The sequence below is a fragment of the Cyrtonyx montezumae genome, unplaced genomic scaffold (assembly GCF_038088225.1).
Source record: "Cyrtonyx montezumae isolate F1298 unplaced genomic scaffold, pur_monq_1.0 scaffold_4, whole genome shotgun sequence".
In the NCBI taxonomy this organism is placed as follows: domain Eukaryota; kingdom Metazoa; phylum Chordata; class Aves; order Galliformes; family Odontophoridae; genus Cyrtonyx; species Cyrtonyx montezumae.
In genome coordinates, this window is record NW_027072045.1 from 13392479 (window position 1) to 13420181 (window position 27703).

At 46.0% G+C, this 27703-nt stretch overlaps 1 protein-coding gene across 3 annotated transcripts; it reads left to right on the forward strand.

Moving 5' to 3' along the window:
• The first annotated feature begins 774 nt into the window (after positions 1-774).
• LOC136054841 (uncharacterized) lies at positions 775-27536 on the forward strand. Of its 3 annotated transcripts, XM_065746296.1 has the most exons (9): positions 775-1005; positions 9531-10384; positions 16042-16203; positions 18946-19132; positions 20058-20209; positions 21351-21377; positions 22844-22962; positions 26860-26988; positions 27495-27536. In XM_065746296.1, the coding sequence occupies exons 1-8, from the start codon at positions 957-959 to the stop codon at positions 26963-26965; spliced, it is 1656 nt and encodes a 551-aa protein (XP_065602368.1). In that variant the 5' UTR covers positions 775-956; the 3' UTR covers positions 26966-26988; positions 27495-27536. The 3 variants fall into 3 exon arrangements, with proteins under 3 accessions (XP_065602368.1, XP_065602367.1, XP_065602369.1); XM_065746295.1 differs by lacking the exon at positions 27495-27536 and having other exon boundaries at positions 776-1005; positions 26860-27319; XM_065746297.1 differs by lacking the exons at positions 775-1005; positions 27495-27536 and adding an exon at positions 1023-1145 and having other exon boundaries at positions 26860-27319.
• The last annotated feature ends 167 nt before the right edge of the window (positions 27537-27703 follow it).

Sequence of the window (27703 nt, forward strand, 5' to 3'; positions counted from 1 at the left end):
CTGACAGTGCTGGAGTCAGCAGGAGCCTGGATGGGAGCGTAATGCAGGGATGGGCGTTCTCATGGCAGACAGAGACCTGTGAAGGTCGTGGGGCTGTTGGCTGCGAGGAGATTGCACTGCTCAAATTTAGCCCAGAAATAATTTCATGTGCACACACAGAGCATGAGCACGGCATCCCGTGTGTGCAGCCGTGCCCAGGGCATGCAACAGCACTGTGTGCTCAGCCTGAGCACTCAAAGTGCATCACCACAAATGGGGTGGCACCACCAACCTGCCCATGGGAAACAGAGCTGGGGACAATCCTGGCACGTCCCCTCAGCCCTGTTTCCCACAGCCACGGTTGTAGCCAGGGCACAGGTTTTCACTGTGAGCACGAAACTTGTGATTTAAATGGGGGAGAGGGAAAAGGAAGAAAAAAGGAGCGAGGAGGAGGGAGAAACAAGGAAAGGGAGGAAAAGGTAAAAGGGGAAAAAAAAAGAAAATAAAGGAAAGGGGAAAAAATGAAAGTTAAAAAAAAAAGAAAAATAAAGGAAGGGAAATAGAAAAGGAGAAAAAAGAAAAAAAGAAAAGAAAGGAAAGACTCACTCCACTCTCCCCTCCCCACCCAAAGCATTCCAGCCTTTCCTTTCCTGACACTTGAGAGGGGGGTTGTTTATTGACATTATGCGAGCGCTGAAATATTTTTCTTTTTTGCTCTCCCATTGGTTTTCTTTTTTCCTAAGTTCTTCCCCCTCCCTCCTCTGGGGGTTGCAAAGGTAGTTCAAACCCCTCCAGTCATCTCGGCTTATCAGCCGAGGGAGATGCATTCCTCAGGGCTGCTCCCTTTATAAGCCGCCGCTGGCCGCCCGCCCGCCGCTCCCAGCCCCGCGCCCGGCCATGCCCTAGCCCGGCCCGGGGGACGCGCAGCAGCGCCCGGAGGCGATGCTCCCCCGGCTGTGAGACGTGCTGCCGCAGGGATGTTCGCCTGGCACCGGAGCTTTCCCCTGGGAGCGCCCTGGAAGAGAGGTGAGCCCGGCCGTCCCGCGGCACACCCCCGGCCCCGCTCCTCCTTCCCTAAGGGTACTTAGGACTGCCCGGCCCGGCCCGCCCCGCTCCCGGCCCGATGCTGCGCTCGCTGCTCTCCGGCTGCCTCTGTCCCCACGCAGGTAAGGCGGCAGCGAGCGGCCCCGCCGGCCCGGGCTGCGGGAACCGCATCGCTGCCCTTCTGAAAGAGGCTCGGTTCGTGAGCGCGGAAGGGCTCGGGAGAGCGCAGCAGGAGAGACGGGACAGCCCCGAGCCGAGCGGGCTGCGGGGCCACGGGGGGCAAACTGCTCGCGGTGAAAGGGGATTAGCATCTGTAGGGGATGTGTGAGCTTTTATCTCCGCGGGTATTGTCTTGGCTCCTCACGGACGTGAGGCAGAGCAGGTCTACGTGCCTGCTGCTGTGCCGGCGATGGGCATCCCCATCCAACGCGGATTTATCGCCGCTCTGGGGGGCTTCGCTCCGTTCGGCTCAGTACAGACGAATTGATGTGGGCAGAGAGGCTCTAACTTCGTAAGCTGGCGTACTCTTAGTCCGCTTGTTTCAGGCACGCATGGTTGGGTACATTATATCCCTGCAGCAATTCAGCAGGCTTTGAGGCTGCGAGCCCAGGCAGCAGCATCCCCTCAGCTGGAAGCGTAGCCTGTGGTTCTTGCCTACGCTAACATCATCTCACGTTCACTTAGCACAGAGGTGGCTACAAACACTCTGCTAGGATCTAAGTGCACTGTGCTGCACAACAGTGGGATGGGATGGTAAACGTGAGATACTGAGCTGGAGCCATTCTGCTGCCTGGGGTCCTGACATCCCACCTGCACATTGAGCTCTGGGGCCAGTGGGCATCACCTCAGTGTGGAGAGCTGGCTTCAGCAGAAAGCTGACCAGCATCACCACAAGATGAGGAGAATGTTTGAAAAACGTGCATTTTTACAGAATGGTGGAAGCTGCTTTTTTTTCCCCTCTGCTGTGCATTATTTGTCCGTAAACTTGCTTCCTCCAAGTGATATAGTGCAAGCCTACAGGCGTTGGCCCTGGTGAGGGAACAGACTTATCACCCATGGCACAAAGGAATTAAAAGATGTTCAGCTAGAGAAAAAGGGCACTTCCTAACCACATCATCTGGAAAGAAGCATCAAGTATTATTTGCATCCTGGTTTGGGCATCAATTCCATGCAGAAAGAGCCAAGAATTCACTGTTCCTTGCAAGCTCTGCAGCAGGGACTATAAAGTTGCATTCCAAATGCATCTTTGGAGGCAGAATTCAAACCAAACAATATACTTAGAGGCACGGCTCAGTATCAGGGGTATAGGCTGGATCTGACTCCCTTTTTTGTAAGGCTGTTGGAACAGGTGACAGGACCTCATATCATTAAGTTCAGTCTAATGCAGCTGCAGATGTCTGCACATCTCTTCACCATCAACTCAGGGAATGTTTAGGTTGGAGATTAGGAAAAATATATTTTCAGAAAGAGTGATAATGTACTGGCACGGGCTGCCCAGGTTGGTGGTGGAGTCACTGTCCCTGGAGGTGCTCTGGAAATTGAAGCTGTGACATTGACAGACATGGTCAGTGGACATGGTGGGGGTGCACTGATGATTGGACTAGATGATCTTAGAGGTCTTCCAAATACTGAGTCTATGATTTCTGTGCTCCAAGGAGAGTAAGAAAACCAATAATCCTCACCACTCTCACTGCCACCATGAGACTCAGTCTTCGGTATGGTTATATCTGTCCACTGCTCTGTTGTTTGAAACAAAGCAGCTCTCCAGGGTTTTGCCTAGGGACAGCAATGACTGCCTACATGAACAGGTTAATAGCCCTAGCAACCTTTCTGACATAATTCATGACTTTTTTTGACTTCAGCAGAAGCACTGGGGTCTTAATGGCTTTAGTCCATAGTGCTGCTGAACAACTGTTTATCCAAGCTTATTATAGGCAATAAAACCTGAATTACTGCATACCTGTCATCCCTGGGGGGGCAAGTTCCATCCCTGCAAAGGGCCTCCTGTCTTCTTGCACATTTCTTGCTGAATACACCTTATGATATGAGGTGGCCTGCAAATCAGATGGGCAAGGGAAGAGCTTCTAAATTAAGTACTTTTGCCAAGGTGTTTTCATTTTCTGCTCGGATGCATTAGCAAGCTGCGTGTTGGATAACTAGTTAGATTGCGGTTATACCTGGCTGTTCACGGGACACAGTGGTGAAAATGATTATATAAAATGTTGCTGTAAAGGATTCTTGCCTGTGTTCCCTCTGCTGCACACTGACACGAAGGGATGCAGTGGCTGTCACAACTCTAAAGACACAAAAATCAGTGATGAGTGGGTGATGCTCTTTAGCTGGTGCTATGAGCAAGGTAAGGGGCCAGCCCGTACAAGTGCCAGATGAACCAGGTGGTCTGAGGAGACAGGACTTTCTGCCAAAGGTCATTCATTTATCAGACCTGTCTCTCTGTTTCAAAAACTTCACTGGTCACTTGGAATGAATAGAAGCAAGCAATAAAAGTGTCAAGTGGCCTCTCTACTTAGGTAAACTAAAGAGGAAATGGTTTTCCAACTATATCCATCAGTAAACAATCTATCTCCCTCCTGTTGCACCTCAAATGCCTGAAAACAGCTATAATTATCTCCTCTTCTAAAACATACATCTTAAAGCACTGAATGCCTCCTCAGAGTCCCTGAACCCTGTTATCTTTCTCTCAGCATTTATTTTATATGGAATTACCAGTACCTGCTGCAGCACTGGCGTTATCTATAACCTAGGTCACATGAGATTACCAAACCACCATCCAAAGGAATGACATTTCTGTTCACACTATATTACCAAACTATAATACAGAGGAACTTCACATACAAATGATAGTGAAACCAGAGAACACCCTGGATCAGTCCAAGAACTTTCCTTTCAAAGACTAAGATCCCAGCTCTGCCACAATTTTTCCTCTGTATCCAGCATTTCAAACAAATCAGCTGCACATAGACATACATGCATTTCAGTTCCAGAGGTGAATATAAATGTAGATTCTGAGAAACAGATCTATAATGCAAACATTCAGTTACTGCACGGGAGTGCATTCCTCTGCAAATAAGAGTTTTCCTGTCACAATCTCTCCCTTCCTACAAGACATGAATCAACCACTGCCCAGATACAAAAGTAACAGCCTCTATGCACCAGGGCCAGTGCTGAGAAGGCTACAACCCAACCCCCAGAACACATGGTGGAAGTGTCAGCAGCAAAAAATGCCTATTGTTTCAGAAAGGAAGTGACCCTTTTCTCTTAAATGCTGGGAAATTGAGACCTCATCATCGGCAAGGAAAAAAAAAAAAAACTCTTTGCAGTGAAAGGGAAATGCCACCTGAGCTGTACAGCCAGCAGTGTTAGGGAATACAGAGGCAACAGAACTAGAGGGAGATTTTTTGTAAAGGAAGGAAGGAAGGAAAATGAGGGAATGCAAGGGCTGAGTGGGAGAGGCAGCTTTTTGCTTCTAGGTCATGAAAGTGACTCCAGCTCACTAGTCACTGCTCCCTTGAGATTCTTCACAAGCCGGTATAAGGCCATCACCTCTTACTATACTACTTAAAGACCCAACTCCATCACAGAACCTGCCCTGCATAGCACAGGACTGAACCTTTGGCACAGCTGGAGCCAGAGACGGGTGACTACACGAGCCACATAGTGCCAAAAACTTTGTGCAGAGCATCACAGGCACATTTTTGTCCTGTGCTCAGGGCACAGTGATGCAGTTTGACTTCAGCCTCTCCTGGAAGGGCAGCCATGCAAAATACTTGCTGCTCCAATAATCCAAGCTATTGGTGATGCTTTGTATTTCTGATGCTCTGTTCCTGAGGCACACTACAGCTGGGGAGTACCAGCCTTCTGAGCTGGAGTCCAGAGAGCACCAAGTGTCACACAGTAGGAACAAGCACTTGAGCATCTCAGGACTGCTCACCTCATGCTTCTGCCCCAATAACCCTGCTAGCACCACTTGGACCTGAGGGGTTCACTGTGCATGTGAACCTTGCAGCATTTCTGGGGCCAAGCAAAGGGCTCTGGTGCTCTCAGGCTGCTATCATTTGCAACACAATGGCTAATTGAGATAAGCAAAGCTTGATTCCAGCTGTATCAGTCATTGTGCACATTTAAAATTGATTCTTCCCTTGCTAGCAGTTCACAGATCAGAATGAACTTTTTGAGAGGATAGATGGACACAGACCAGAAGAGAGGAGAGCAGCAAAGGGCAGCATTACATGAAGTGCTGCATTTGCACAACACCAGCTCCTCAGGAAGCTCCATGCTGTCACTGGCAGCACTCTAATGCCTCTTCCACCTCCAGTCCTTCTATTCACCAGATAACACTGTGTTGCAATACTCACTCAAGTCAATACATCAGAAACCAATACACAGCCCATAAGAGAAAATACTTGACCTAGACTTCAAATGCTTTGGAGTATGGGGATTTAAACAAAGGCTGTTTAGTAGAAGGGTGGGGGCTTTTGCAGCTCAGTCTGGGCAGGGCTGTGATTGCCCTTGTTTTGGATAACTGCAAGTGTTTCTCTTGCACGCAACTTACTTGGGATAAAGAAACTGCTTGAAAGCACTTTCATGCGTAGACACTCATCCTACTTCCTTAGGTAGGAACTGTCTATATTAATGTACTAGGCTGTGCCCTGGCAGCTGCTAGTTATTAAGAAACAGGAAAAATGCACTTGGACTTCAACCTCCAAGGAAAAGAAAGCCTCAGGACAGCAGCAGATGTGAGGATTTAAGCTTCTTTGCCAGGCTTTGCTACCTGCCAGAGGAGTATCCTAGAAAGCACTTTGGAAATAAAGGAAAATAACATTCTACAGATTTAGCTGAGATACGCCAGTTCCTTTCTCTCCCTACCAATTACCTGCAGATATGAGGTAGTGTGCTGTTACCACCTCACCGTTAGGTGGGAAGCACATTTATCCTCCAGCTCTTCCATTGCAGGAAACCCAGCAACTCACCCAAGGTTATACCTCATCAGTCACTGTCAGCTTCTGGCTTATATTACAACCCAGAGAATCCTGTTTATCTCTAGTGTGCTTACAGAGCCCTATAACCCCTTGAGAGGGCTACTAAGCAAAGAGCACAAGTTTACCTAAGACAACATTTGGCCTGGGTGCTGCTTTGGCAACATTGCCAAAGGTGCTGCAGAAAGCCACGTCGTTTCTAAGCGCACACACACGCAGCTCCATTCCCCATAGCATTACCATACCAGCACCCCCAGCCAGGTGCCTGACATCTTCTGGTGCCTTACACACACCCCTTCGGGGCTGTGGAAAACCAACTCAGGGGAAGGGAAACAAAACAGAAAGAAGCCTCGGCTGACTTCCCAGGGAGCAGTCAACATTAAACCTGGCTGGACTCCAGCATAAGTAAATTCATCTTACCAGCCTTAATGCTGCCCTTCTGTTCTCTGAAGTGCTTCACACCTTCTTTCAGAAGCTCTGTGCAGCTCTGTAACTGTAGCCACGCAGCACACACCACCAACACGCAGCAAGAGGCCACCTTCCCAGCTTTGTGCTGCTTGCTATTGTACAAAGCACTTACAATCTAAACCCTCATCTCAAAGCACCTGACACGACCTTACTAAGACCCCCTGCTAATGGGTTAATTTATAGCAGCTGAGGTTTTGTTTTTATTCCAGTTGCACAGGTGAACTTTAATTGCACCTTTCTGGTGTTTGTTGGCAAGGTGTTTGAAACACCTGAGCATTTTTATACACCCCTTTCAGGATCTGCAGGAGAAACAAACTACACCTTGGAAGGCCCATGGGGTAGAATCCATAACCCAGTTAATAACAAAAAAGAAACTATTCCTTAGGAGAGGTGAAGCAAGAACTTGAGTTTCAGGCTGCTGCCTTAATCATGGATGTCTCTGCTGTTGCACAAATGACCTCACTGACCATGGAGAAATATCACTGAATGAATGAGGATCAGCTGCTTGCAAAATCCAGCCATCCTTTGCATCCATTCTGAACATGTGGTGGAAGATGATAACGTTTTGCATCATCATTATCTTCAGTGCCTGGGAGCATAACTCAGAAAGGTTCTAGCACTGTGGTTACCAGGACCTGTCAGTGCCAGGACCAGTAGCTTACAGCCTACACCAGACAAACAAGAACCTGTTGTGAAACTGTTTGGTACTGTAAGGGCCACAGGATGGGGACAGCAAGGGATGGTGATAGAACTTTCTCAGCTCTGGAGCTGATGGTATTGAGGGGACCTTCCCATTAAAAGTCAGGAGCTTCATTTCTTTTTAGTTTCTTTCTGCACTCACCAAACTTGCTGGTACTCATGGTACCACATGGTAGTCATAGTTGACATGGATAATAGCATCTGACATCTCCTGTAAGCTGCAAGACCTCATGTTAATATGCTGCTTCCTGATATCAGACAAAGAAATATTTGTGTAGGCCACAGTGAACCAGTTAAGCAAGAAAAAAAAAAGGGCAGATAGAAAGACAGTGAGATCTCCAATCAAATGAAAACATGGCTTGATTAAAAAGTGAAGGCAGTCAGTGTCTCTGGGAACAGTCTGCTACTGCACACAGTAATTCCTGGCAGGAATGACAGCTACATTATTCCTTCTTAAAAATAAATAAATAAATAAATATCCAGCATGGCAAATGCTTTACTCCTGACTCTTAGTGAATGCTGTGCCACCAGGAGCAATGGTGGCATCCAAAAAGCCTGCAAGCCTTTTATATGGCACTGTCTCTTGCTGCAGAGGTGCTGGCAGCTGAGCAGGCAGTTGCTTTTCACTCTGAAACAGTAACAGCTCTGCTCTAGCACCTCCCGCCATGACCTGGCACCAAGGTCCTTCTTACTGTTGCTGGTTTTGCTTATTCCTTGTCCTCATCTTGGGGTCCACTGTGCTCATCCCAAGAAGAGGTGCCCCATTACTCAGCCCAGTGCAGGCAGCTCCCAATGAGCTTTCTGTAGCTTTTCTGTGGACAATGTCTTTCTCTGGTCACCTGTCACAGCAGTGTGCTGGTGTTGAATGGCTGGCAGGCTGGTGCTGTCGCAAACACAGCTCTTTGCAGTGGAGAGATGCTCAAGAATGCTGCCAAGGGAGGCGAGTGCAAGCCTGTATTGGATAAACAAGGTCTTTTGTATGGGCTTAAAAGCACTACACACCCATAGAAAGTCCCCAAAAAATCCCATCAAATATGATTCTTCATGGCTCTCAGCTGTTTTGAAAATCCAATGTAAAATATTAAATCTGTGGCTGTCTATGAGCAGTGAAGGGCATGTTTCAGTGGTGTCCTGAGAAATTCTTAAGATCAAATAAAAGGAAAATTTAAATAAAGTCGAAGTTGACTCACATAATAGCTAGCCTGGTATTAATGAGTAAAATTCTCCCTTGTCTGCAGACGTTGCAGAAAGCAAGCTGGAGGAGAGAAGGCTGGAAAATAGGTTACTTTGGAAACAGGGATTCTTCTGGCTTGCCATGAAGGAAGGCTACATGGCAGAGAGCTTCTCACTGCCTCCAGCTGAAGCAGCTGTAGGCTTGGTGAAAAGGAAGGAAAGCCAGAGAGGGGAATGAAAGGAAGTTAAGGAAGTATGACATCCTCAAGTGTGTGTGCACAGTAGCTTTTTGAGGTGCCCTAGGTCATGCAGTAATAAAGGAGAAAGAGAAACTGAGGTTTTGTGCTACACCATTCATGCTACCTCTCATACCTCACACCAGAGTGTGTACACTCCAAAATGTAAGATCCAGAAAAGCAGTGAGAAAACCTGAGGCAGATCAGCTCATGCAGATCAGCCTTTCACCCAGAGACTGTTCTATGCTTCATCCACATCACTGCATGAAATAATCACGTGAAAATAAGTCCTCTTTGTTCACATGCAGAAACTAATGAACAAAGCTACTCCCACATCCTTTCTCTTTATAAGGAAGGAAGGAGTTCATTTAGAAATGACTTCAGAGCTAACACCATACAGAGAGTGAGAAAGATCTACAGTGCCTCATTTACTTTTCTTATCAGTACTTGCTTTTCATCACCTGTATGTGTGCAAAGCACTGCTAACCAAACAGTTTGCAAATTACTTGCTGCAACCTGAAATTCACCCAAATCTGCAGAAATACATTTGGTTTTGCCCCCTTTCTTTTTCCGCTGCTGCTTTAGAATACATTTAATTAGGAAATCAATGTCTAGATGCTTCCCTGCATCTCTTTGCAGTTAATGACACAAAAAAATCATATGACTACATGTGCTGTTTTCAACCTACCTACTAAATCAGAGCTCTGTGTGCATTTATGACACCCCTGAAGGACTTCAGGTCTATGAAGCACAATACTTCTGATGTAGCAAAGTCTACAAGAAAGCTGTATATAGCTCAAGAAAAACAAACCAGACCAAGGCTGCCCCTTCTACAGTATTACTGCACACAGCTTTCCATTCACATTCCTCAGGCTATGGGCTATAGATTAGACTGACTTCGCAGTCTCTTGTGACCTCCTTGTTTTCTTTTATGCAGGTAAGAAGAGTCCACCTGCTGAGGACAAAGTAGTGCTAACACATATGAAGATATTGAGTAATGAAGGAATTCAGAACCCAGGGCTAGTATCAGAGGCTCCTGCTGATGAAGCCTGTGCTGAGGAGCCCCATCTCCCCAGCACAAGCCTCCCACAGGACTGCCAGGGAAGTCCAAATGCCAGAGCCACAGCAGCAGACACAGACTACGCAGAAGCCCCAGCAGGCACAGACTATGTAGCCACACTGCCTGACCTCAGCACCTTTGAGTCCAAGTGCCGCCTTCATAGATTCTCCAAATTTGAATCTGAGGACTCAGGAGTTGAACTGCCAAGCGGGGCCAACTCTCCATCAACACCAACAGGTTCAGAGAAGAGCTTTGTGCTTCACAGCAGAGACTCATTTTGTGACTCAGGTGTGCTTAGCACCTCATCTTCTCCAGAAATTGACCACCTGATAATGAGAGCATGTAAAGAGCGTGCCAGGAAGGTTGGCCATCAAGGTGCAGAGTCTGAAAAGCAAGCTGAGCTTTACAGTCAAGAGTCAGATGTTGTGCAGGTTCCTACAGCTTCCCTTGAAGACTTCAGTGTTCCTCAGGAAGAAGAAAGTCCTGATGAACATTTTGACCAGAGTGAACGGCAATCTCTGGAAAAAGGACTGTCCCTGGAGACAAACCCCCCCACAGAGAGCACTCTTCCCACCCCAGTTCTCCTAGAGGAGACAAAGACAGTTGCTGACAATTATGCAGAGACCTTTGGCAGCACACAAGACCTTCAGCTCCATGGACATCAGCTGAAGAAGTATCCCACAAGTGACAGTCTGGATGAATACATGAATGAATGCTGTAGACTGAGCGAGGTAAGAAAAGCACCTAAACTGCATCTTATAGCTAGGTGTGTCTAAATATCTCAGGTAAAGGTCTTAGTTCTGCTGTCCATAAAGAATTACAACACATTTGAATTAGAAAATCTCTCCTGACAGCAAATCACAGCAGTTGATTTTTAAGAGTTTTTCATAGCAGTGGAATTCTGATGTAATTCATATTTAGCATCTAAATAAGGGTGACTAACAGTAAGGGTCTGATGTTTCAAAAAGCTTTAGATTAGTGGATGTGCTCACGTCCGCTCTTAAAATGAAAACTGAAGTAATCCTGCAGAGCCACACCACCTGATAGTAGGGGTGGGAGCAGAACATGGTTTCAAGGTCAGTTTATTCCTGTATCTGGGAAAAGCTAGCTGATGTTGAGGCTCCAAAGTTTAGAGAGAACTTGTCTGAGGGGCAGTTTGTTCTGCCCAGGCCTGGAGCTGGAGCTTTGCCATCTCTCAAATAGTGAGTGAACAGCAAATTAATGCACAAATCCAAATCTTTGTTGAGAGCTCCCGTTTTACTTCACCACAACAGCTGTGATGGAAACTCCCGTGTTCAGAGACCAACTTAATCACAAAGTATTTTTTTCAGCAGCTTGTCCTACTCCAAACTCACTCCCTTCCCATTGCTGGGTACACTGTGCAATGAACAGGAAAATAAAGACACTTCTGAGCACCTGCTTCACACTGAATGCTGGCAAATGCTCAGGCCAGAGCTTTGCCTGGAGCCCACACAGACACGCTGACAGACTTACGGACCTACTGGCCATGGTGATTTCAAGGAACTAGTGACAAAATGTCTCACTGCAAGTTAATGTCTGAGTGAAGCCAGAACAGACAGCCCAATAGGCAGGCTAGGTGCAGAGGGACACCAAACAGTGCGTAATGGAGATTTTTCAGAAGGCATGAAGTGCTTGGACCCCTTTAAAAAGTAATTCTGGATAGCTGGACCCCAAAAATCAGAATGTGGTCCTGTGTTCCCATGGTGTGCCCACATGTGGCTTCCCATGTGGGTAACAGTGATGGATTGGAAAGGGGAGGCAGGAAGGAGCCAAGAGACATGTGCTGTACATATAACAAGCGCATTTCACCCTGCCCTCTGTGTCCAGGCACAGACCCATCAGGTGGTAGCTATCCTCTTCCAGGCCAGACCTTCTCCAGCAGTGAGGAAAGTCAGAGATGGCCCCATAGGTCAGGCCCACCACCCGTAACATTCACATCTGGGCAGCACAAGCAAATCACGATCAAATAGGGTGTCCTTTTCCTCACTAGAGCCACCCTGTGCATTTTTTTGCAAGGTGAGTGACTATGATCGTTCCCAGACAGTGTCCTGGCCTTTTGGCTGGGAGTTCAGAAAGGATTGGAGCAGCAGACTTTGAATACAAGGAGGCTTTATAAAAAGTTACCTAAATTCTCTGTCGCTCTGGAGGGTTTGCAGCCAACCTGATCTTGTCTGACAGCTCTGGCTGCCCATGAAATTCCTTTAAATCCTTTGTGAAGCTGAGCCTCAAGTTCCCGAAGCAGAGCATTTAAATAAACAAGAGAATAAATTAGAAAGAGGCTGAAGAGGAAATGAAGCTCTTGGTGGCTTATCTCCCCTCCTTTTTAATATCCTCACTGGCTGAGCGCTAAAGCTGAGTGCCCCAGAGCACTTCTCTGTGTTTGTTTTTGGAGCTGTACAAATACAGCTGTGACCTGGACACCAGTGAAGCCTGCCCCTGTCATAGAGCACCTCCAGGCTGCTCTATCTCAGGAGCAGCACTCTGCAAACCGCTGCAATGCCAGCAGGGCCTGAGCTGGCTGGGGCAACAACAGACCAGGGCTGCTGCTGTAATTTGAGCCTCAGAGCATGAGGACAGCAACAGCAGAGCTTTGTGACCTCACTAAACCTGCACAGTGTTGTCCCATCCTTGCTGTCGTGCGGTGAAGGCAAGACAGTGTGTGATCCAGATGGTCATCTATCTGTACAACTGATGGATGCATCTTGGTTCACCCCAGCTGAGGTCCTGCTCCATGTTGACTGGGGTTTTCACATGTTCCTGTCACCTGTCTGAAATGTAACTTAGGAGCCAACCTCTTGTCTGTGTCCCTGAGACCACGCCAGGCCTGACATCTCTGGAAATGCAGTCGGCATCATCTGAAAGATAATGGGCCTGTACATGGTATTTCCACTCTGCTTGGCAAAGAACATGCCCCTTCCAATTAATTCCTGATACACTGATTCATTTGGAGTTTCCCCAGCCAGGCTCGCTGTGGCAATGCCAATGGCTCTGAGCTTACCACCAAGGATGCAGCACCAGATGAGGTCCTTCAGCCTTGCTGCTGAGGCTGCTTCTGAGAAAACAGGAGAGAAAGTGCTGGAAAAGAGAGACTGGAAAGGACCAAATGTTTGATGCTTTGGATTCATTTGGTGAAAGGTTTTGGCTGAAAATATACGTCACATCGTTTCAGTCTGGCATTTCTCAAACAAAGCTTTCTGATCTTCTATTTTGAACTGGCGTTATTTTGAAATTTGCCTGCATTTAAAAAGATGAAAGAGGGTGGAAGCTGTTAAACAACAAGAGAAAGAACTTTGAAGTCTAAATAAAAGCATTTCCTTTTAAGCCAAATTAAATGTTTTGGGTCAGTTTGAAGATACTTAGCTTTTGATGCTTTTGCTTTGCAAACACTTCCTCACACTCTGTAAAGTTTACATTTAAAGTCAGCCCAGGCCCCTACAAGAAGAGAGAGGGAGAGAACGTTGTCATCATTAAATGAAAAAAAAAAAAAAAAGCACATTAATCACACAGCACTAATTATCCTTGTCCAAAGAAGACAAACTACTTGTCAGTGGAGAGGTATATGGTTGAGGAGAAGGATAGGACAAGCTGTGATGCTCTGCCCACAGTCTGTGCGTGCCACATGCAGGAAAACAGAAGCTATCAGCAGTGCAACCACTCGTGGACATCAGGGTGGAGCAATCAGAAATATACAGAATGATCCCTCTCTTTCCTGTTATTCACAAGCCTCGGGGTGCTGTCAACTCCCACTGACAAATGTTTCCCACTCTGCCTATGGCGTCACCAATCAGTTGCTCCAAGTCCATGATGTTCAGTGTGTGATTACATTCCTTTGCTATTGTACAGTCATGATGCTCTATCCTTCCTTGCCATGCTGATGGGGTGGAGGAGAGTGGATGGGGATTTCTGGAAGGATGGAGCACTGTTCTACTCAAAATCATTCATGGAAGGAAGGAAAGAGCCTGGTAAACAACTGTCTTTCCTGCAGCTCCCACTCGCCTTCATACCTCTATAGTGCAACAAGATAGAATGACTCTGGTGACTTCAGATGAAATTCAGATGAAAAGCCAAAATATTGACCAGAGAGCTCCAGATAAGAGCTGAAGTTCCCAGTGCAGATATCGATCCTCTATTTTTAGGCTTCCCAAGGAATGAGCTAGCAGAACTGTGGGGATTTATTGCTAACTGAGTAGGGCTACATGTGCTGAAAACCCGTCCCCAAGACCTAGTCTGGTAAGCACTCCCAAGGGCAGAGATCTCTCTCCAGTTCTCTTCACAGGGTCAAACTGTTAGTGGGAGCAATGAGGCCCTCTGTATGAGGGTCTCTTTCAAGTCTGATGTGTCTGAAAGCAAAAGCTGGCACTATTTATACACTGTGTACTTACTTTCCTATTCCTATTAAGTTCTACCCAATCCTCTGCATCTTTACCTTCTGAAACATAGGTTTTATGCACCCAAAAATAGGTACATGGCTTTTGTTCCAGTTCTATTTAGCAGTCCCCAATGGGGAATGGTAAAAAACTCAGTCCCGTGAGACGAATGTTTTGGGAAGGAGGACAGACAGAAAGGGACTCCTCCTGGAAAATGTGTGCAGTTTTCCTGTGGTTGCTCCCCCACAACTTCAAGCATAAAACTCTGATAGGTGCTGAGAGGAAAATATTTAGACCAGTGCATGCCAAAGCAGGTTCTGTACCGCATGCAGCGCAGCCAGAATATAGTAAGGATGCGTAGGTGTTTCCAGTCTATGGAAAAAAAGAGTCCTAGAAGGGTCCCTGGAGAGGCCTTCTCTGAGCAAACATTTTTGGGGGCAACCTGCCAAGTTACACAAACTTTCTGTATTGAATGCCTGCCATATCTGAGCAGTCCTAATGCAAATGGATCCTGTGGCTGGTCACAAAAGGTGAAGTGCTCCCTTCAAAGCTCTTACTCTTGTGTGCTACCTACTTAGATAGTTGCCCCTGCAGAGGTGGGCAAGCACTGCAGATTTTGCCTGGTTGATTGCCTTCTTGCTCACTTGTACCTGCTGGGATCACTGCAACAAAATGCAAATTAATTTGTTATTCGATAGCCCCAAATGCCTGACCTGAGCACTCTCTGAGGGATGCCTGTGAAATGGGACTCTTCAGTATATCATGTCCAGTGTGGTTTAGTTCCTCCACAGGGGTGAATCCCCCTTGTCCCAAGGCCTGGAGCAAGTGCTCTACCCCTTTTTTCCCCTCTTTTCTTTGGGTTGGGCAATCTCTGTCCTGCCACTGCTCTAGGTGCTGCCAAGAGGGACACAGAATCCATGAACACAAATGGCTGATGAGCTTGGAGTTGCTGTGGGTTTCCATACGATTTCATGTGACCTCCGTCCCAGCTTCAGACACAAAAACATCTGGACATAATAATGACTATTTATAAACAACATTGTATCATCATTTGTTTAAAAAGAAGTAAATCCTAATGCTGATTATTTTCGAACACACCATGAGCATTCTGACATAATGAAAAGACAGGAAGAGTCCTAAGGCTGGCATTTCCCTAAAAACGTAGATTGTTGTGGGAAAGGAGACAGAGTGGGCTTCCTGCTTTTGTAGAGGGAGCTTTTATTTTTTTTTTTTTACTTTTTGAAGTAAGGTAAACTTAGAACGTCACTTTTGTAAAAGATCGAGGCTTGTTTTACTTACTGATATCAGATGCACGGCAGCAGGCAGCGCCAAGGTGGAAGTGAGCTGCTGTGTGCATTTGTGAGCAGTGCATCCGGCAATGGCCGGCCCGCACGCAGGGAAGCCCTCGGGCAAAGGCCACAGGCTGGGCATGAGGAGACACTGCAGGTCCCAGGTGGGAAGAGAGCAGTGGTACAGCCTGCTTAGGTCCATGCTCTTTTGCTGATACACTGCAGACACCTGCTCAAAGACAGCACGTGGACAATCCTTTTCATTGAAGATCACATCACCTCCTAGTGCCCGGTCCCCAAGCAGCTGCTGGGCCCTGAGCTCAGCTCCAAAGCGACAGACAAAGCTGAAAGCATGTGTTTCCAAACAGGCAACTCATTCATCCTGAACGAACTACTGCACAGCAAAACTCGCAGCATTGCAATGTTTCTCCCCAGTACTAACCATCAGTGCCTGCACAATGATAAAAGCATTTTAAGACCATTTGGTACCACACTTACAGAATATCCTGACAACAGCTATACAGCAAGCTTGGTCCTGCAGACATCCTTAACAACTGAGAAAATGGCAGCTCGGGTCTAAGCAGAAAGATGCTGTTCACTCTAGCAGCTTGGTTTGGATGCATGCAGCTGCAAGGAGCAGGCTGGGCTCCCAGCTGCCAGTAAGGTTTGCTCTGCCATTGCTCTGTGCCTCAAACTGTTTTGTCACTGCAGGTGAACCAAGGGAACAGCAAAGCCCTGGGATCTGGCCTGGGATACCTGGAACACATTTGCCAACTAATTGAGAAGATTGGGCAGCTGCAGGAGCACAACCTGCGGCTCCAAAAGCAAGTCTGCAGCTTACAGAAAGAGCAGAAGATGAGCCAGATAAAAGAGGTAAGCAGACACCATAGAATCTTTCATTAAATGATACACTGAAGGCCCAGATGGGAAGTTTCTAGTCCATTTGAGGGATTATTCTAATTTTACTTGACCACTTGGGCTGGGTGCTCTGCTCTTCAGGGAGTCCTTGCCCATCATGGTGGGCTCAGCTTTCCTTGGGGTGGGCTTAGATTTCTCTTCTTATCCAGTTTTGTTTCCCAGGTGCCCTAACTGCCATTTGAGTTAATAAGGGTCCCCTCACCTCATGTGACGGCCAGCTCTGTTGGTAGCTTTCATTTCTCTGCAGTCAAAAACTCCCCAAGAATGCATCTCCCTCTGACAGTGTTATTGAAACAAAACATTTCCATGGACCTCCCTAGCAATCATGTGTATTAAAAATTGCAAGCTTTTTCTTTCCCTTCTGTTTTCACGTTGTCACAATCCCAGAATTTCCCACAAAAGAGACACAATGGAAAAGGGAACTGGTGATACTGCCAAAGGAAGAATTTATAAAATGAAACATTTTAGTGCTCCCATTTGTCCTTTTTTTTTTTTTTTTTTTTTTTTAAATCGGCCTGAGCTAGCTGTGGAATTTGACTTAAATTTTCAAATCATTTCAGTTTCCCCTTACACAACATGCTTTTAGTTCCTGAACACTTTGTTCAGCTCTACACCACCTCTTATTCTCAATTCCTTTTCTTTGGCCACCGTAACAGGTTTCCACCATTTTGCCTCCCTTTCCTTCCTCCCCTTTTATTTATTTGATCACCCCCAAAGGAACAGAAGGGGTCTGTCACACTCAGCTATTTCTTCCCACCATGCTGTGATGAGTCTTTCATTCCGCCGACACAGCCATTCCTCCCCCAGTGCTGCTCTCCCACCTGCTGGGGCTGGATCTGCAGTAGGTGACCGGCTCCTTCTCAGAGCCAAAGCCAAGTTGTGAGTCAGGTTGCAGAGCAGCACGGCTTGTCATTTCCATGTACTCATCCCTCACACTCAGAGGAATGCAGCCTCCTACATAGAGCTGGGAATTGTTAGCATGTTTCCTGAAGCTCTACAACTGAATCATTGCCCAAAGCAGCCCTTATGAGCTGCAAATCCACGGTCAAATCGTCAGCTGGTGTATGTGCCCCATCCTCCAGCTCACATTAAAATTGAAGGCACTGTGCTTTCACATAACTATTTGAAGCTGGTCTTTACAGTATTTTTCAATGTCTCTCAACACAGCCTTCTCGACTGCATACATTCTGTGGGGAACTTCACCCTCAGATGTAACACTCAGCACTTGCAATGTGATCTACAAAACTGAATGCTCTCTCTCCTGGCATCCCTGTGGTGCCTAGATCTCCTGCATCCAATCCAAGTGATTCTCTCCATTATTTTCCTCTTCAGTCCCACACGCCCTCTGTGCAGAAGAGAAACACTACTGGCACAGTTTGCCATGGGACAGAGCAGCTGATGTCCACACGACTTTTTTGGGGGTGTTTTAAGGCTACTTGCCAAACCACATTATCTCAAAGCAGACTGCAAACACAGAAAGATTTCCATGCCCAGGAAAGTCATAGCCCCAGCATACTGATGGGTTGGGGGTATTAGGAGATGTTTCTGGGGGTGGTATATGTGCTCCCATTGCTGCTCACAAGAGCTTTAGAGGCAACCCCACAGACACTGATGACATTTCCAGAAGCATTCAGCTGATGCCGGTTCCTGAAGTTGATAGAGCTGTATGGATTTATTCCACAAAGCACTAGGAAGTTCATGCATACAATGCTGATGGCACTCTGTAACTCACAGGAGTGGCCTTAACCAGACAGGATGTTTGAAGACTTCCAAGCACTTGAGAAACCTTTGTCATAACTCTTCTAAATATGTCTTGCCCAGAGAAGCAGTTAATGTTCTGCAAAAATCTGTGTAGACACAAAACACAGTTTTTTGCCAGAAGAATCATAGATCCCAATAAAAGAAGAGGTATCCTGTCCCTTTACCATGATCCCATTAGATCTCACCATCTTAATGACCTCTGTGCTTATCAAAAGACCTCCCAGACACACCTGTGGCAGATGCTATGTACAGAGTTGATACTGAGGAACATAGGGAACACAGTTACTTCACATCCTTTGCTTTACAAAGAATCCTCAATGCCCTGAGTAGAAAGTAATATATTTAATCAACTTTTCAAAGGACCTCCAAAGGCACAGGTACTGCAAGGTGCCATGTGAAACATACACAAATGAGATGTAATATTGAGACTGTTAATCGTAAGGTTGAAAGTCTGCCACCAAACCAGCTACAGCAGAAGCACCACATATGGTGAATGTTTGGTAACACGTTAACAAGTTATGGACTCCCATCAATGAAAATACAAGATACTGTTGTCTGTGCGTGGTCCAAAACAAATAACATTATCATAAAATGTGAGTCTGTTATAATGGATGTTTATTTACACAACTGCCTCGGCTGAGCGGTTCTGTGATTAGAAACTATCTTCAACTCTTTCTGAAAAACAACCCCAAAAGTTGCTGAACACCAAGCAGTTCAAGTCAAGCACTAATGAATCCATGAAAAATCTGCATTACCACTCCAGATAGCTCAGCCTTACAGAGAGGTAAATCACTTATCTGTGTCCTGACAGGTCTCAGACAAGGCAGAGCATCCTAGCACTGGAATGCTTGCAATCTGACCGTGCCTTTGCACAGCCCTTTTACCTCGAGCTGCTGCAGCCACACAGTCTGAATACTTTCTTTTTGTCTGGTGTAGGAGTACCTCATGCAGCATTGCTCTTGTGGAGCTGCCAGTGTGTTCCTCAACTCGTACCAAGACGTGAAGACGTTTTTTGCAGGGAGGAGCCGACCTCACAGCCTCTTGATTCAGACTGGAAACCCTTCTGATCTTTCCATCATCCCAGAAATAGGAGCAAACACCGACAAGCTCAGCAGCTACTGTGGTGAGTTTGACTGCCCCTAACATGCAACCTCCTTTTCCCTAGGACAGGTAGGTGGGAACAGAGCAAGGTGCCAGCTTCCCAGTTAAGGCTTTGTCTCATTAAAAGATGCATTTTAAAATACCTTGAAACACCTGCTCCTTCATATGAGCGAAGTGGGATTTCTTCCCACTGTAGCTATGGCTACAGAGGTTGGGCCAAATATGTTATCAGACATGTTTCTCTTCTGGAAACCTGAAAAAGTTGATTAGTACAGCTCTTCCATGCAGCTTTAAAATCCTCCCAGCCAAGATATGGTTTCATCTAAGGTGGGAAGCCTCACGCCTGCCATTGGTCTGCCCTCTCACACAGGCACAGAGCACATTCCTGGAGGATGACATACTCAGTAGACCAAGAAGAAATAAGCCCCATCTGCAAAGCTTGGTCAGGAGATCAACTTTTCCAGAAGGCTGAGAAAGACTCAGCCTACTCATGTTAAAACCAGCTGAAAAGCCTAGACAAAAGTTTACGTGACCCACCACCTTAAATAAGCCTAATTAGTTTATTTCAGACCTTCTAAACTTCAGCCTGCCTGTAATATCTGGTGAAACACAGAACTTTAACACTGCTTCTAGCAGAACTGGGTCACTGTGTAAATGGCCTTTGGGCCCTCTCAGTACCAAAACTCAGAAACTTACTTTATTAGCAGTTTCAGAGAAGAGTTGAGAGGAAAATAACACCACAAGGAAGCCAACAGAAAGTTTGTCCTGGTCAGGCACCAGCTTGGATCATTTACCTTCCTTGCACCAAGCTGTGGCACAAAGTTTTCAGTCAGTCATTAAGTCCTAAGAGGACTCATCCTGCTGCTAGCAGCACTGCCCACAGCCTTCCTAGCAGGACATTGCTGAGAAATGTGAGCAAAAATACAACTTCTTGCATTTCATTACAGGAAGCGAGAGATACCCAGAATCAGGAAACAGCCATCCAATGGCAGGGCTCAGGAAGTCATCAAACAATAGGAACAAGGAGAATGAGTTCAGAGAAGGTGGTGGCATGGCTGAAAGGCAGGCTTTTCCACCAAAGGATCCTGCAGCCAGAAAGGTGAGTGATAAACCTGGCACCAGGCTTTGGGTGGGATCTGTGCGGGAAGCAGGGAGTTCTGCTCAGCCAAATGCAAAGTCAGGCACTGGGAGAACAAGCCCACAGTGACTCCTTCCCACAAGGACTGGGGCATGCAGGCCAGGGTGCTCCATATGCCTCCGGTCCCAGTCTCTAATAAAGAGAATGGCAAGAAGGGCACAGAACAGGTACCTAGTGTAAGGGAAAGGAGCTCTGCAGACAGCAGCACAGGCTTTAGTTCTTACCAACTCCAGAAAGTTTGATGCATGAAGTCAGTTCTAAGCACCTTCACTACCGCTGACAGAGAGGATAAAGCAAGCATACGTTCATTACTGCACATAAAAACAACAGGGTCAGCCTGCAGCTTATTGACAGACTGGCAGCATATCAGTGTAATACATCAGCCCTCAAAGCTTGTTTCAGGGAAGCCCTATCACTGAATTCCAAGGAAGCTGGGATGAATGCTTTTCCTCTCCCTCTCTTTCCCATTGTGTGTGGCTGCCTCAGCACTTTACTGTTCCAAGGGTGATCAGAAGTGCTAAAATACCAGTGCAGAGGCTCTAATCTGAGTATTCCCAGACCCACAGGAAGGAGGAAGGAGTAAGTCTCTCACGGGAAAGACTTTCTCATGAAATTTCCACCCAGAGTTGCAAATTGGTTGCAAGCATTTGCACGAACTCCATAAACGCTGTCAAAGGACATATCCTGAAAGGTACTCTGTGCTGTGACTTATGTCTAGCAAAGTTCTGGGTATGAGGATTATTTTAAGCACAAGGGAAGCCCCGATTACTTACTTCACAGCACAACAGAACTGAGATCCACACTTCTTAAACTCAATTCTAGCGCAGCCTTCCTACACCACATCTTAGTATGGTTACTTCCATATTTGCTACTCTGGACACACGATGCCCCTTAACCTTCTACAGCTGCAGGAGCTGTATGGGAATCCTGTCACACCATTGCAGATGGAATAGGTATGCCAACTGGCAGTAAGGACAATAAAAGAGATAAAGGGCTTTGACAAGACTATGGGTGAAGGCCAGGCAGTGTCCAGTTTGTTCCCAGCTCTGTGAGATGGTCTCACTGTCACAGTATTTAAAAGTTTATTTTTCTTTGGTTTTAGGGTCTGGACACCAGCAAGAACTGTTCGGTAAGTACTGCCTCTGGGGAATATACTTTGCTTGTATCTGCACTGCCGTGGACCAAACACCCAAAGCATTTTACATAGAAAAAGAAGTTTGCTGACCCCGAAATTTTTCTGCCAAATAACAGCCCACATATGCTATTTTTATGACTTACTGCATCTGTTTCATTGTTCTCCCACTCTCATAATAGGCAATGGATAGATAGCTTTCAGGAACAGGCAACTGCTCTGCCTTTGAGGCTCTTCTGGGACATCTCTGGCACAGCCACGGACTGTCTTCCCACAGTGCAGAGCTGCTAAGGCTTTCAGAACTCTGCCACAGTACACATTAATCCTAGCAAGAAACACAAAAGTTTGATATTTCCATGAGTAAACAGTCTCACTTACAGGCAATTAATTCAATAGCACAGAAAACACTCTAGTTTTCAGCAGAGCCCATGACCTCATCTGAAGTTTTGAAGTGGAAATTTAGCAGAGCCTCAAGAATTACTGCAATAGGTTATGCTTTGGCAGCTGCCAGGTCATGCTGCCAAGGTGGCCCTGACTCACAGGGCTGCGCTGGAACAAGTGCTCTGCTGGTGGCACTGTGGGATGGCAGCTGAGGACAGGACCCAAAACATGACAATGGTTCTGAGAACTTCACCAAAATGGGCACCAGCAACATTTCTACCCCCGACATGATCTTTTTCCTTCTGTTCCCAAGGTTTTCTAGCCCTTATTGTAGGAAATTTAAAACAGTGTAGGAAAAAAACAACAACAACAAAAAAACAACCCTGGAACATTTTCCATAACTGTTTCTAAGTTAATAAGCCTAAATGAGTTCATCCTAAGACAGCAAACATTAGGGAGGGCCTAATGAGTCTCCCTGACCTGATAATCGCTATTAGCATTTCAAATGGAAGTACCCAACAGCTGCAGTCTGTGGACGTGACAGAGAGACAAAGGCTTGGACCTCTCTAATTCATGGGCCACAAAAAGTTGACACCTTGAAAAGGGCTAATACCAATACACCTGGCCTAATAAAAAGGCAGAGAGTCAAGCTGCTTTTTTTGGGGGGGTTGTTTGCTGTGTAAAGGCCCCCCTCCGGGTGCAGGTAAGTCGGTAAAAAGAACAAACCACTTTTCCTGTAGCACGGTGTAACAGCAAGGTGCGACATGCCTTTAGGCAGCTACTCAGTGCCCACCAGTGAAGTGCTAGGTTGAACTAAAACAAAGGCTCTTCCTATCTGTCCAAAATTAAGCAGCTCAAAACAGTAGGCACTGTATGCACTGGAGAGCTGCACAACTGTGGCAGAGTCACAACCCTTTATCAGTTCTGCTAGGAATACATCCCTCTATCTTGGGATGTATTCTGAGCGGGAAGCTCCCCTCTTCTAGCTACCCTGGAGTACCCCGAAGTATTGCACAGCAGCCAGATGAGGTCTGCCACCAATCAACCTCTGGTCGCAGTTACAGTTTCTTTTTGCTCCTTAGGGTGAGAACCATGCTTGGGGGAAAATGAGAGATCTTATGAGGAAGACACGTCTGAGAAACCAAAGCAAGCTGGGGCTGTCCTCTGCTGCTCTGAAGAGGTCCTGCCCACAGCTGTACAGGTAAGGCAGAGCTGTGTGAGGGTTTGACTTAGTGCTGGAGCAGCTGGTGGTTTACATTTGTCTGTTGCTGACTAGAGAACACTTTTCTAAGCAAAGACCATCCTTACCTTTTTTCTTGTATTAAGAGGGTTCTGGCCAGCACAATCCTTTGCCCAGGTACTCTAAGATCCCAAGTGGACAATGTTACCTGTGTGAAAATAACAAAAACATTAGGGTCCTTAAGGAGGTGCTTACACAGTCATCACTAGCAAGGGCCACTCTCGTGCCTAAACACTATTTCTATTAAGAGATCTGTGCTGATCCCTCACGTGAGATCGCCAGGAAGGCTACAGCCTGCTATCCAAGCTATGCAGTGCAGCACTCTATCCAAGACGATAACAACACCCACTGCATAGATCCTTTGGCATGCTTGCCAAGCCCTCCCAGCTGGTCTGGTGTAACAGGAAGAGTCTGGGTATCTCACCAAAGCAGGAGTATTACGTGGAGCTGGGCACCTCCCTGTGTTTTTTCAGCTGAGGTCTCTGTAACCTCGAGGGGAACAGCTTAAGCCTTCCTTGGCTTTTCAGAAGGGCGATGGTAGGAAAACAGTTGTTTAAGCACTCAGGAACGTCCTATTGTTCCCTCTGATAGCCTGTACCTACCTTACAAGATGCACGAAGGAACTGGGAATCTTGTAATTTCAGCTGGAGAAAACCCTCTGTAAGTTTACAGACTGATTTTTCCAGCTGGAAAAAGCTTAGCTGGGGCCCAAACACACGTAACAGGCAAGCTTCCTCCTATTGTTTGTGAAACTGAAAGGACCACAAGCAGAAAGAGATCAAACAGTTCCATCTAAAATAGATGGTGAACCAGCTGGAGAAAACATACAAACTCTTGTGAACCTGCCCTCTAAACCTGAAAAAAATGAGACTCCACATGGACTTCAGAAAAGTGCTGTCTCTGCCACCCCCCACGGCCTTTTCTCTGCAGTGCTGAGGATGCTGCCAGCACTCCCCGGGTGAGAATTACAGGCTAAGTAAATTCATTTTCTTCTACTGAAAGGCCATCCCAGCAGCTCCTAACAGAGCTACTTTTGCACATACATAGGACAACTAGAACTCATAGAAAGGCTGCAGAATGAGATGCCAACGGGATGACTTTTACCTGACTGAAACTGGGAAGCCCCAGAGACCTAGCATGCTGATTTCCCCAGGCTGCTTCCCATAGCTGATAAATAGATGGCTTTTTCTAATATACGGGCCTAGACCCTTTGCTCATACCCATGCCCCTTAAGTCTCTCCATTCCCTCTTCTCTGCTTTCTAGCTCTGTTCACTTGTGCTATCTGTATTTGCTCTCAACCTCTCTAGCACTTACCCTGCAATAGCAATGCACTAACACTAGGCTTTTTGCTGGTGCTTAGAAGGCTGGACACACTGCTCTTAGGACATTTTAGCTATCCTGAAGATCATTTAAAATAAAACATTGAGCCTCAGTAAGTCAGTGACAGCTCTGCAAATGCTGCTGAACAGAAAGGTACTGTGTTCCTGCAGCAGTACCATGATGGTAAAGCAAAAAAGCCTCAATTGCCTGCAGCTCTTGGCAACACATGCATTGAAGCCCTGATAGTCTCAGCATCTAAAGCCACTGTCTTTGTTATAATTTATGAAACATGTTTGTCCTGGCACCTGATCCTGTTTGTGCATGCAGGCACACAGAATTGGCTGGTTTTTGCTTACCCAGGCTTCCTTGAGCTTAGAGTCATCTCGCAAGGTCTTGAACTGGAGCAGGCTGGAGCCTGGTGTCCTGTGTTAACATATAGCTCTGAAGGAAGCACAGATTTGTTGCTTTTGACACTCAGACCCACTTGAGTCATTCAGGCAATAAGAGAAAGTCTCTTTGTTTTTGTTTTTGTAACTAGGTCAAAGCAAATAGCCTTTCATGCTCCCACTGTTTATGATGAATGATCTGCTTCAGGGTGGTGGCTTTGTTTTTCTTTTGTCTTTTTTTTTTTCTTCTTAAAAAAGAAAATCCACAAAAGAATTCTCATAGTAGTGAGAGAACTTGGTTCTTCCAGCAGGAGAGACAGAGTCTGCCAAGATAAACACACTGGCACAAGACTCAGTGGCTTGTCACATATTGTTCCAACCTGGCTCAGATTTTCATTTCATTTTCTGTTTCCTGGTAGCACTTTCACTCCCACAGTCTGTTTTGCTCAGAGGGCCCGAACAGGCTGAGAGATGACTTGGTCATGGAGTTACCAATTTAACAGCACAAAGACCTGAGCCTGACACATAGAGAAGTAGATTGTTTCCCTCAAATCATTGCAGAATGAATCCTCCACAAAGAGAAGCTCAAATGACCCTCAAAGTCAAGAACTTCATCTTTGCACTGTGACTGGTTTCAGTGACAGAAGACTGTTCTCAAGTGACAGTCAAGCATCAGAAGGTCAAATATTTGCCCTGTATAAATAATTGCACACTGACTGGAGAGAATACAGCTGGGCTGCAAGTTCTGCATGAACCCACCTTGAAAAACTTAATGTCAGATGGAGCAATAATATAAAATACATGTGGAATTGCCTCTGGCTAGGTTAGTATTACTTGTAGTCTCCAGAAACCCAGGACCAAGCAGGAGCACGTAAGTGCTTCTGAGATATTTTCCTTATTTTCCCCAGAACCGTTTTCATACACAGGAGACTTTCAGTCCCCACTGCTCACCCTGACTGCAGCGGGGAAGCAGTCCCAGCCAACTCCATGGGAGCCGCTGAGCTCAGGAGCTTTACTGATGCTATCCGCAGCCTCTTCCTAGGCAGGCTCTAATGTGGGAAACTGGATAATCCCAGCCTGGCACTCCTGTTCAGACACATCCATCTATTTATCTATGGGAGTTGCAACTCTTAGGTAGTTGTGTGGGCTTGAGCTAACCTCAAGTTATGATATCTTTCATGGGTAAGGACATTAGTTTCGATCTGACAGCTGCCAAAAGCATACATCTGTATGACAGCTACTTGGCGGTTAGGGTGAAGTAATCTAGGAAGTACAGTGCAACACCAGCATGCCAAAACTCCTGACCAGAACAGCCTCATGCAAAGACTGAAATCCCATCACCCAGAGCTTGCATGCCCAGGTCTGAGCAGCACCCTTCATAAGGAAATTTATTCCCAGGAGGCCAGAGGCAGCCAAAGAACTAAAGCATCAAGGCATAAATTCAGCCATTTCACAGCATAAGCCATAAGAATTAATGAAACAGAAATCCTACAACATTTAGACTAAGAAGAAAAAAAATAAATCAGTAGCTAGAAACTAGAAGTCAGTACCACAACATCAGTCATGACTTTGATTTGAACAATTTTTCACATGAAAGATAACAGTGAGCTATTTCTTATTCATTTTAATCACTTTGAAATGTTGCACTAAAAAATAAAAAAATAAAAATAAAACCCACAACACACAGCTTCTCTTTTTCTAACAGCAACTATTTTTACAAAGCTCTCCAAAAGATTTTTCTTTCCCAAGTCCTAGAGGCCTAAGCCATTACAACCAGACAGTTGCAATGCACTGCACTTATTGCAGTTGAAAGCAATAAGTAAAGAACAACAACAGCAAAGCTGGAGACAGCCTTAGCAGCGAGCTTAGTCCTGCTCTTTCCAATTCCTCACTTCCTACTGGAGGCCAGAAGTGTTCAACCCCTATGACAGTGACCCACCAGTCTCTCCCTCTCTCTTCACAACATCACTCCAAGTGATGCATTTTGTAGTGTTTTGGGGTTTCTTTTGGATGCTGCCACAGGTATTTGGTTTGGAATTTCGGGCTGGCAAGGGGAAGCAGTGCTGGGTGCTGTTCAGAATACTAGTGCTAAAAACACCACCACGTGTTCTGACTGCTGTCAACTTTAATGGTATTTTTCCTTTTGTTTAGGCCAGATATTGTGTCTTCTGAGCTGAGGAAAGCTGAGAGAACTGAGAGGAACTCCATGATTGTTTTGGGGCAAAATACAAAGAATGAAAACATATGGCCTTTCTGATAACCCAAGTGAAATGGGACAAGGTAAAATAAGTAAAACAGAATAGTTTGCATTGTTTTTCTTTCCTCCACTTAGCACAGGAATTGTGCAGTTCTGTTTCTTCATCCAGACATGTTCCAACAGGTACAGAGCAGATTCCTGAAGTTCAAATTATATGGATCTATGCCAGCTGAAGACTGGCCCATATACCTTCAAGTTAATAGGCACACTCCGCCCCCTCCTCTTTAAAAAAAAAGCAACAGTTAATTTAAGGTAATTATAGCCATTTAGCCTGCATCATACAGGCTTTTGGCATTGCATTCAATGCAGAGAGAAACGCAGCAGCAAGTTCAGTTATCTACCATCTCAGTCAATTACTCCCAAATAATAAACCAAATGTATATTGGGATATACATCTATATACAATAGATGTATATATAGATACAATCCATCTATAATCAGAACCAAAAAAGAAACAGACTCAGCCCACTGGGTAAATGCAGAACATCTCTTTCCAGTCCCTCACATTCACCACGTGTTTTTGTTTCAGGGAAGAGAAACGGAAATAGTGACGGATACAAAATGGAAGAGCTTTGTGCACCCAGCATCCTCTGGCTGTTGGCATAGCAACTCTGATTTGAACGTTGGAAGGGAAAGAAGGAAAGGGGAGGTGGATAAAGGTCTGTGGACAGATGCATGCTCAGCTACCTATAGCTTCACTCCTGAACCTGATGCATACTCACAAGCCACAGAAGAAGA

Excerpts from the sequence above, each read along its gene's own strand:
- LOC136054841 (XM_065746296.1), top strand. The coding sequence starts at position 957 with ATGTTCGCCTGGCACCGGAGCTTTCCCCTGGGAGCGCCCTGGAAGAGA. Across the intron at positions 10,385-16,041 it reads AATGCTGTAGACTGAGCGAG|GTGAACCAAGGGAACAGCAA; the intron begins GTAAGAAAAGCA and ends TTGTCACTGCAG. Across the intron at positions 19,133-20,057 it reads CAAGCTCAGCAGCTACTGTG|GAAGCGAGAGATACCCAGAA; the intron begins GTGAGTTTGACT and ends ATTTCATTACAG.